Below are 10,778 nucleotides of genomic sequence, written 5' to 3' on the forward strand. Positions count from 1 at the left end.
AAACCACTGGTAGGCATGGATTTATTTTTTTATCCCAGATCTTTATTTTACAAAAATAACTTACAAATAGAGCCAACTCTCAGCAGTCAGATCACTCACTCTGTGCAGAAGGAGACAGCTTCGCGAAGCGCGGGAGTTAACGACGCTTACAACACCGTTAATTTTAACACGACGGTAACTACGTCACAGTACATACATTTCATGCTCCAGACACATGGGTACAAGCACCACGTAAAGCCACGGTCGATCAAGTGTGGCAGCCAGGGAGGACGCACCCAAGAGATCGTTTCCACGCTGCTAATTATCAGCATCCTCTTACCTACAGCGGTTTGACCCGATCTAACGCTCAGACTACAGCGCTCTGGATACACTCATCAGCAATATACTTCAAATACACGATAAAAATATATTTAACTTTCAAATATAAGGTACACCAAGAGGCAGAAAATAAAGTTTTAAATACAACACGCTATATATATATATATATATATAAAACATACACGAGAAGACGAGAGGGAATCTAGACGCGGAAGGAAAAGCTCATCCTGGAAACGCGCGTTATCTACGATGGCTTTGTCGGCTAGAAAGTCATTTCCATTTGCATAGCGTTGTCGAGAAGTCCAGACCGGGTTAGAGGAGGAGATCAAACCAAAGGCTTCCTTTTGGTACCACTTCCATTTTGCACCTGATTCTACTCTTAAATTACAGTTTGCTATTTCACTTTTGTAGGCTGGAATTCACGCCCCGTTCATAACAAGCACAAGGTGGGGAAAAAAAAAAAAAACAAAACCAAAACAAACAACAAAATAAACACACCACGCAAAAAAAAAAAAAAAAAAAAAAAACAAAGGTCAGAGAGTCAAGGAGGTTTCTTCATGGGGTTGCAGTCATTTGGCATTCTGCTCCAGAGCGGAGTATTCCGCTTCCGAGACTCTGGAAGCGTCAATGAGTTTCGTGAGACCAGTTTTGGCAGAATACTTGAAAATGAAGGCTTTCATGAGCTCGTATCTGTAGTTGCGGTTAATGAAGCTGTACAAGATGGGATTGACGCAGCAGTGGACTAGAGAGAAGCACTGGGTGATGTGAAGAGTGGCATACAAGAAGTTCTCCATCTGACAACTGAAAGGTATGAAATGAAGGCTGTAGAAGATGTCGAGCAGGACAGCTACGTGGTAGGGCAGCCAGCAGACGAGAAACACGACGACGTAAGAGAAAATGATCTTCCCATTGCTCTTCCTCTCTTGGTCACTGGAGGCCGAGATGGTCTTGGCAAGGAGGAAATAAAAGAGAGCGATGATGGGAAAAGGGATGAGAAAGCCCAGCACGACGGAGATGAGCTCCATGCCGATCAACCACTCTTTGAAGCTCTCCTCCGGATAGACGGGACGGCAATAGGTTTCGTTGTTGGAAGAGACAGTCTTGAGATAATAGGTGTCCGGCAGAGATGCGGAGAAGGCAAGAAGCCACACTAAGATGCAGATACAGCGACGGATTATCTTCTTCTTGCGATCGCTGGAATTGGTGAAATAGGCAACTGAGAGGTAGCGGTCCACGCTCATGCAGGCCAGGAAGAAGATGCTGCCATACAAGTTGATGGAAAATATCAGGTGTGTTATCTTGCACGTGATTTCTCCCATGTACCACTGGTTATGCTGGATGAGGGAGACAACCCACACCGGAAGCGTGATGACGACGCACAGATCGGCAATAGCCAAATTGAAGATGTAGAGGTGGGTTTCATAGCCAGTCATTTTGGCTTGGAGGTTGACCCACACCACCACCGAGTTGGCCACCAGCCCGATGACAAAGATAAAAATGTAGAAGAAGGACAGGGTGTAGAGCAGGGCGCTTTTGTTGAGCGTGCCAGGGCATGTTGTCGCGTCAACCGTGATGCAGTCGCCGTTGTTGCACGTCCAGTTGATCTCCGACAAGTTGGCTGTTTCCAGAAAATCAAGGATGGAGGTCAAATCAAGCGCGCTCATGTTCGCTCCGTTTGGAGTTTGAGTGACCTACGGGCAAAAGAGGATCAAAAGAAATTGTTTGAGTTAACAGAGATGTTTCTGCTGCCATCTTCACCCCGCAAAGCACACGTAGGACATGGCGTTTTAGCAACGTCCTGCTCTTGTAGGACACCTTCCATTAAAGGGATTCATGGAGTAAAACAACCAAAACAAACAACATCTGCTCAACAAAAGAGGAACACTATTAGCTTTCTGCGTGATTTTTTTTTTTTCCCTTGCAGCTCACATCTGACATCATCAGGTTGGCTATCATCCCCGGGTGTGAAATCCGCAAAGCGCGCTGTGGCCAAATAAATGTCAGGCCCCTAAATCTGTCTTCTCCAGCATAAATGATGATACTATCGCTTTCGGCAGGGGAACCTTTAAGCCATTTTATCTGCACTCCCTCAAGCCTAATAGAATCGATCTGGCTGATAGACGGCACCGTAAAACATTTACCTCAAGCTCTGGTCAGCATCTTGTCAAGCCCAGCTCCAGCTGCGTTAAGCAGAAACGGGGAGCTAAGGGCCTTTGTACCCTCATCCAGTTTTAAATTTAAATCCTGCTCCGTCCTCCTCCCCCTTTCCTTGAATTCTATTTTACAAAGCATCCCCTGCGTTTAACGATGACCACGTAGCTTCGAGAAAAGAAAAGAAAACAAAAAAAGAAAAGAAAAAAAAAAGTCAGAGCTTGACCACCAAGTAGATCTGCCAGGCTTAAGTTTTCTTTTTAGGAGAGATTTACAAAGCGCTCCCCCGTCACAGCTGGCTCCACAACTGCTTCCTCCCCATCCTTTTGCTTTTCTGCACCTCCTTTCCTCGCCTCTTCAGTGCCGTCTTCCACCGACAGGCAGCACACAAAGCTCGGTAACTTCCCCGGCAGCAGAAGGAAGGGCCCCACCAGACCCAGGCGGCTTAGGCAAAATCCTAAGCCGGGCTTGCTAATTACCATTGTGCTTTTAGGGCAGCATAAAAACGCTGCCTTCCCTGCCGGGACCCTCCCATCCAGGGCCAACGGTACCGCCCACAGCAGCAGTTGTTGGCCTTGGCCTGCAACCACCATGCTTCAGCAGAGCAAGTTTTGGAGCCCCGTGTGTGCTGGCTCCAGCCTGGGACATGCCAAAATAAAGATGGACAGGTGAGTTTCTAGGGGATGGACCCCATCTCGTTCCCCCACGGCTTCACTTGAGCTGGAGCAGAAGACCATCCAGCCCACCCGTAGCCCCCACCATGGACACTTTTAGCATCCTGAATGGTGGCCACCTCGTTCTTCCCTACGTCCCCAGTCGTCAGAGGTACTCCCGATGACTACACAGCCCTGGGGACAACGCCAGCATGAGCGAGTGGCCGGAGACAGCAACGGGGGGGAAACTACTCCCGCAGCCACTCCTATCTCTGAACATCCTCGACCACACCACGCGACCTCTTGGGGCTTACGGGCGCACGGAGGGGACAACGCGCAGGGAAGAGCTCGGACGTGCTCATGCAATGAGCATCCTCTTCTCGCCCTCACTCCCCAAAAGAGACCTCGGTTGACACAGCACCTCTGGCTCCCCCACCTGCATAATTGGCTCTTCCCAAACCTCCCACCCTGCCAGGGATACAAGCTACGGAAGAGCAGGGAGATAAGGGGAGAGATTACCGGGGAGAACGCAAGGTGCCATTGTCCCAGCGGAGGGGATGCCGGTGGCGCTAACAATGAGGTGGGCAGCGCACACATCCAGGGGAGATCAAATCTTCTCCGCAAACAGGGCCCAAATTGGCCCCGCGAGGAGATCTAGCCTATCGCTTCAAATCTCCGCGGCCTTCCAGGCTTTCATCCTGCCGGCCTGCCAAAAGACGGAGCTGAGGTTCAAACCAAATTAAGCACGGATTTTGCTAAACCGCTGGCTGAAGAGGGAGCTGAGACAGCAGCAGCTTTCTGTCCTGGGACAGGTGATGCCTCATCTCCAGCTCATGATTTAACCCCCATCTACGCAGGGCACAAGGGTCGCTCCTGTCCCCCGCAGAGATGCAGGCCACCCCTCGAGCCGCCCGTCCCACCCGGTTGGTGCGGGCGGCAGGGATACGCGTGCCGCCCAGGCGCAGCTCCACGGGACCCTCGCTTCAGCCCAGGGCTGCGGGTCGGGAAGGTGGAAGGGTCTCCAGACAGACCTCACCCAGGGTCCCACCACTGCCGCTGCGCCCCCAGCGCAAACGCTTTTCAAGGCCTCTCGAGCAGCAGCACCATCCCCAAGTCCCTGTATGATCAAAACCTCACAGCAACCAACGCAAACTCCCCAAAAGTCACGAAACTCCCAGTCCTGTGTCACCAGTCACCATCTCCTACTGGTGTTTGTGGAGAGTGAGGCAAGCAGAGCAGGAGGGACACCAAGGTGACCCCCGTAACACCCCACAGAAGCAGTGCTGGTGGCCCTGGGCTTCTTCTGGGAAGACAGTGCCAACACAGGGCAGCAGAAAACCCTTGAAGCTGAGACTCACGCCAATGCTGGGGACACCACGGCCACCAACCTAGGACAGCAGCTGGGAGAGGGCACCCATCATCCCACCCTGGGGATCGTATCAAACACAAACGATGCTCAGCCCAAAAATCCCAGCTCCAAAAGCGGGTCTGCCTCATGCACGTGCATCCATCTGTCCGGGGCTGCATCCGCAGCGCGGTAATAAAAATCTGAAACCGATCTGAAGCCCTCCCAGGCTCAAAGCCCGGCTGGGAAGGACGGCTACGCTCAGAGATTACGGCTTTACGAGGCCAGGCTCTCTATAGTCCAGGATTAGCTGCTGTAACCCGAGCTCTGATTCCCACCCAGATTAGCTGGGAGGTGTTGCGGGGGGAACCCACCAGAGAAATTCAATAAGGCCATTCTGTGCTCCTAAAAAAAAAAAATACCTTTAGCGCTCTCTGCAGACAGCACGATATCCTAAAAACTCGCGAAAGCAGCTGGAATTTCGTGTCCGCTGCAAAGCTCCCGCGGGCCAGCGCTCCTCCGCCCAGGAGGCACGTGTGCCACGGCCGGTCCCTGCTAGTTCGCAGGATTTATGGCATGAAGGACAGGAGCTGCACCCAAAATCCTGCTCCAGACACCCAGAGGTGTCCCGTCCAGGACTCCACGCAGGCTGCGAAGAAAGCAAACAGGCACGAGCATCCCCGCGTAGGAGGGCAGCCCAGCGCCGTGCAGCAGCGTCCGCGTCCTTGACGCTCGTGGGAACTTCTCAGCACCCTGTCTTCCACCCAAATAATTCCACAGCCTGGTCCTGCCTGCACCCACACCTGCTCAGGGGCGCGGGTAAACCGGGTTTACGCCCTTCCCGAGCGGAGAAGGAAACAAGCTGTGCCAGAAAAAGCCAGGACGGGTTGTCACCTGCACACCTTCACCCTTCCCAAGCGAAAGGAAGTTCTCCAGTACGGGGAGGTGGACAGCACGGCTTCTTCCAGGCCCTTTGGCCACCAAGGGAGGACACTCGTGTCCTCAAAGGGCTTTGCAAGACAGAGCCTGGCCCATCGAAACTCCCTCCTGCAGTTCTGAGTTACAAAAACAAACAAAAAAAAAATAAAAAGAGAAAAATTGGGGAACCAAGCGTCCTGCGCGGCTCTGGATGGCCCCAGGTAGGCAGCACCCAGAAGGGAGCAGCGCTGGGTGGCGGGACGCTGCGGTGGCCCCGAGCAGGTGACACTAAAGCCTCGCTCCCTCCCCAGCGCGGCCACGCGAAAACCAGTGGGGGTGCGAGAAGAGGCTGCCCCCCCACCACCACCCCCACTTTCCACCATCACCAAACCGGACCCCGAGAGGGGCTGGGACACAGCCGGGGGGACACGGGTGTCACGGGCTGGAGGGACACAAGCCCCCCCCCCCCCCCCCGCCCCATACAGCCCCCCAAACCTGCCGGGTGCAGGCTCGGCCCCCCACCGCCCCCCCGCCCTTACCTCCCACAGCCTCGGCGCCCGGCGCTGGCGGAGCGAGTGAGCACGGCCCGGCCCCGCCGCCCCCTTATATCGGGGTGAGGGGCCCGCCCCCCCGGGGGCGGCACCGCCACCGCCCCGGCCCGGCCCCGCCGCGGGGGGAGCCCCGGGAGCGGCCAGCGCGGGGGCGGCGAGCGGGGTCCCCGCGAACGGGAGCGGGAGGGGAGGACCGGGGTTGGGGGGAGGCTGCGGGGGGGAGACGGGGAAAGGGGGCTGACACGGGGTGGGGGGGGTGCAATGAAAAACAAATTAAAAAAAAATGAAAAAGGAAGGGGAGAAAGAGGGGGGGAAGCGGGGGGAAAAGAAAAGGAAAAAAGAAGGAAAAAAAGGGAGGGAAAAGGGGAAAGGAGGGGGGGAGAAGAAGAAGGAAAAGAGGGGGGGAGAAGAAGAAGGAAAAGAGGGGGGGAGAAGAAGAAGGAAAAAGGGGGGGGAGAAGAAGAAGGAAAAAGGGGGGGGAGAAGAAGAAGGAAAAAGGGGGGGAGAAGAAGAAGGAAAAAGGGGGGGGAAGAAGAAGGAAAAAGGGGGGGGGAAGAAGAAGGAAAGGGGGGGAGAAAGAAGAAGGAAAAGAGGGGGGAGAAAGAAGGAGGAAGGGGGGGGAGAAAGAAGGAGGAAAAGGGGGGGAGAAAAAAGGAGGAAAAGGGGGGGAGAAAAAAGGAGGAAAAGGGGGGGGAGAAAGAAGGAGGAAAAGGGGGGGGAGAAAAAAGGAGGAAAAGGGGGGGGAGAAAGAAGGAGGAAAAGGGGGGGGAGAAAGAAGGAGGAAAAGGGGGGGAAAGAAGGAGGAAAAGGGGGGGGAAAGAAGGAGGAAAAGGGGGGGAAAGAAGGAGGAAAAGGGGGGGGAAAGAAGGAGGAAAAGGGGGGGGAAAGAAGGAGGAAAAGGGGGGGAAAGAAGGAGGAAAAGGGGGGGGAGAAGAAGGAGGAAAAAGGGGGGGAGAAGAAGAAGGAAAAGGGGGGGAGAAGAAGAAGGAAAAGGGGGGGGAGAAGAAGAAGGAAAAAGGGGGGGGAGAAGAAGAAGGAAAAAGGGGGGGAGAAGAAGAAGGAAAAAGGGGGGGAGAAGAAGAAGGAAAAAGGGGGGGAGAAGAAGAAGGAAAAAAGGGGGGAAGAAGAAGGAAAGGGGGGGAGAAAGAAGAAGGAAAAGCGGGGGGAGAAAGAAGGAGGAAAAGGGGGGGAGAAAGAAGGAGGAAAAGGGGGGGAGAAAGAAGGAGGAAAAGGGGGGGAGAAAGAAGAAGGAAAAACGGGGGGGAGAAAGAAGAAGGAAAAACGGGGGGGAGAAAGAAGAAGGAAAAACGGGGGGGAGAAAGAAGGAGAAACGGGGGGGAGAAAGAAGAAGGAAAAACGGGGGGGAGAAAGAAGAAGGAAAAACGGGGGGGAGAAAGAAGGAAAAACGGGGGGGGAGAAAGAAGGAAAAACGGGGGGGGAGAAAGAAGGAAAAACGGGGGGGGAGAAAGAAGGAAAAACGGGGGGGGAGAAAGAAGGAAAAACGGGGGGGGGCGGGGAGAAAAGAAGGAAGGAAAAAAAAATGTAGAGGGTAAAAAAAGAACCCAAAAAAGGACCCTGAAAACTTGGGGGGGGGGGGGGGCAGTGGCAAAGAAGGGGGGCAAAGAGATTTAACTTCAAAAGTAAAAGAAAAAAAAAAATAATAAAAAAAAGGCTTCTAGTTGCTTTCTGTTTTGTTTTTTCCCCTGCCACTATAGAATGCCGAGGAGAGAAGGCAGGGGGAGGCAGCGGATTCTCACCTCCACTCTCACCCAGGGCAAGAAAAAAAAAAACCTAACACCAAGGAAAAGTGACAGGAAGCCAGAAACATGTGAACTAAAACCGAAAATCAACTCCTTCGCGCCCCAGCCCAGGCGGGGCAGGCAGTTAAAATGGCGTGTGTGGGGTCAGCCCGTCCGTCCGTCCCGGGGAAGACGCTGGGGTGGGATGATGACCTACCTGCCCACACAACCTGCTGAATCCTAACACCAAGGACCTAACGCACGTACGGCCGGGCTGCTCCGAAAGCGCTGGATCACCCGGAGCGCGGGGCTCGGCTCCCCCGTGCCCGAACGATGCTGCTAGGGCACACGCCGACACCTACAGCTCCGAGAGCCTAAATCACCTCGTCGCCAGGAGAAACGGGTTAGCGAGGACGTTGTAACCAGCGCTTTTTGGAAGATGCAGGGCATTTTAGCACTTGCAACTGGAGGGCTTCACAGAAACTCCCCCAGAAAGCACGCTTTTTATTTCCCCAAAGATGCCTAATCCTATTTCCACATGCAATTAAAAGCTCGCGCTAAAACCCACTGGCTCTTAAAAAGAGAAGGTGTTTTCCCATGGAAGCGCCTAGCACAAGTTCTCAAGCTCAAAGCAAGTCAGGGATGCGGCAAAATAAAACGTTTTATTCCGTGGCAGAAGGACCCCGTGGTTCCCTGGAAACGTTCCAGGCCAGGTTGGCCGGGGCTCTGAGCAACCTGATCCGGTTGGAGATGTCCCTGCTCCTTGCAGGGGGGTTGGACCGGATGGCCTTCAAAGGTCCCTTCCCACACAAACCCTTCTGTAAGTCTGTGTTATTCCTGCAGCTCCAAGCACGCACGGAAGTTTGCCCAGTGCTCACCCCGTGCTGCCTCCCAGCTTGGCCCCAGAGACCTCCAACACCTCCCAGCTGGGATGTCCTCCGGAGCACGCGGCACAGAAACACGCTGGAGGAAAGGCCTGACCTGCTGGGTGTGCGATGGTGCCTGTCCCCACTGAGATCTGGGTTGCCACCAGCTCAAAGTGCCACCCTGCAACAAGATCTCAAGAAGGTCGTGAGGGTGAGCCATCCACCACCATGCTCACAACACTGGTTGTGAAGATGGAGAAACTGGGTTTAGGTGCCAGGGAAGGAGAAGATCAGAGGGACAGGTCTCTCACCATCCCACAGATGGAGAGAGTGAGATGTAAAGTACCTTCTCTCCCCTCCCTGACCCCCACTCTCCCTGGATGAGGTCCTCCAAACCTTCACGGCTGTTGGTGAGCGAAGCCTTTTGGCATCCGCTTACATTCTGAGTGCTCGCCCAAGTCCGTGGACGTTGGCAGAACTGAAGCACGATGAGTTCAGACAGTGACAGGAGCCGGTTTAAAAATAAGCACATACTGGAGCACTTGGATAAATTGGGCTCTGAAAATCCTACAGAAAAAAAATAAATAAATAAAATAAAGGCACTCTAGCAGAACTCCAGAGTCACTTGGCCAAAAAAGCAAGCGGAGTAGTTTTTCCTTACTTGGTATGCCAGAGCATAACATCAAGTAGTACGATCTCTTCCACGGCTCTCCAAAAATATCGGCCAGCATCTGCAACCGCAAAGCTGCTGGCTGTCCCGGTGTCGCAGGCCACCTCCCCTCTCCTGCGTTCACCGAGAGCGGAGCCCTTGCTGCCCTTCCCAGGTTCCTCCCTCCAGCTATCTTTTTTATAGCGAGCACGTTCCTCATGCAGGAGAGACAGAGCTCGTTCCCTTTCTGTTATGAAAGCCAGATTTTGCTCAGCGTTCAGGGGTGAAACGCTCAGGCGGTAAGCAAAACAACGCAGTCCTGAAAGAAAAACCCACGCGGTCTGAAACCACCTCCCTGAAACACTGCAAGCAGAGCTGGGGAGGAGCTGGGCACCCCAGATAAGACCAGCAGAAGGTTGAGATACTACCTGCTCACCGTGATTAGTTGGTACCTGTGGCCAGTCCAAGCAGGTGTCCCAAGAGATGTGATCTCAGACAGTCCAGCGACCAGAACCTCCTTGTAGATGCAGCCGTGGATCCATCGCTCATTGAACACGAGTTGGCTCCAGATATTTAGGAAAAAGAGGAAAGCAACTTTCACAGGGCAACGGATTCTCCTCTCTGGGCTTTTCTCAGAGTTCTTCCCTCTGGTCTCCCCGTGGGGACTGTGGGCAGGACCACGGGGGACCTTGCACGAGGTCAAGGCTCCGCTGCGCAGATAAACACACCTTAGGGCGAGCTCTGACCCGTGGAGATACGTACGGCCGGAGGGACAGGCACAGGCAAAACACGGCACTGAAAGGCAGATGGTTATTATTTTGTTTAACCGCTTATCCAATTGTTTTACATTTGTATTTTGTTTAATTGCCTGAACTACAGCAATTTATTTTTTTTTTCTTCAAAAGTCACATCATTTTCTCTTAAGGCTTCCCTTCCCAACTAGGAGGCAGATGGAAATGAACACCCAGCCCTGCCTACTCAAGACTACAGAGAAACTTGGAGGGGAAAAAAAAAAACAACCAAAAAAAAAAAAAAAAGGCAAAGTGCATATAAATGTTGGGTGAGGGAGCATTTCAACCGCACAGCAAATCTCAAAAAGGGACAAAGGGAAACGTTTCTCCGTTGCACAAGAGAGGTTTTGCGTGCAGCACGAGCGAGGCGGAAGCAGTGTCACCGAGCGGGTGGCCAACAGCCTCGCACGCGGGCGGGAGAAACAATGCGCCAGCCAGGAGCGCAGACACCCACACTGAGGTAATAAAGCCAAGGAGAGCCCTGGAGGAAATCAGGCCGTGATCCGTGAAGTGTCCGACGGTAAAAAAAAAAAAAAATAAAAGCTTCCTGCAGTCCTGGGAGCCAGCGCCGGCGGGCTGCTGGATGAAAACGAAGCGCTCATTTCCTCCCTCTTCCAAGTTCTCTGTCCTCTCCCGGTCAGGATCCTCGCTGCGTCGGTTGGATGGCGGATGGAGAAACAAGCCACCGGACTAACAGAAGGAAGAAATCGATGACTACGTTGGGAGTCACCTCTGAAATGCCAAGCAGAAAGGAAACGAGCGGCGAATTTCCAGCAGGCAGCAACAGCGGTACTGCC

General features: G+C 53.5%; 1 protein-coding gene across 1 annotated transcript; it reads right to left on the reverse strand.

Annotated features, from left to right (window-relative positions):
- Nucleotides 1-386: 386 nt before the first annotated feature.
- Nucleotides 387-5,329, reverse strand: ACKR3 (atypical chemokine receptor 3). Its single transcript, XM_086751171.1, has 2 exons — nt 4,890-5,329; nt 387-2,009 (listed from the first exon to the last, which is right to left on the reverse strand). Exon 2 carries the CDS (start codon nt 1,980-1,982, stop codon nt 888-890), a length of 1,095 nt encoding a protein of 364 aa, XP_086607297.1. The 5' UTR covers nt 1,983-2,009; nt 4,890-5,329; the 3' UTR covers nt 387-887.
- Nucleotides 5,330-10,778: the final 5,449 nt, after the last annotated feature.

This window comes from Chlamydotis macqueenii, chromosome 6 (genome assembly GCF_036417535.1).
Source record: "Chlamydotis macqueenii isolate bChlMac1 chromosome 6, bChlMac1.mat, whole genome shotgun sequence".
Taxonomy (NCBI): Eukaryota; Metazoa; Chordata; class Aves; order Otidiformes; family Otididae; genus Chlamydotis; species Chlamydotis macqueenii.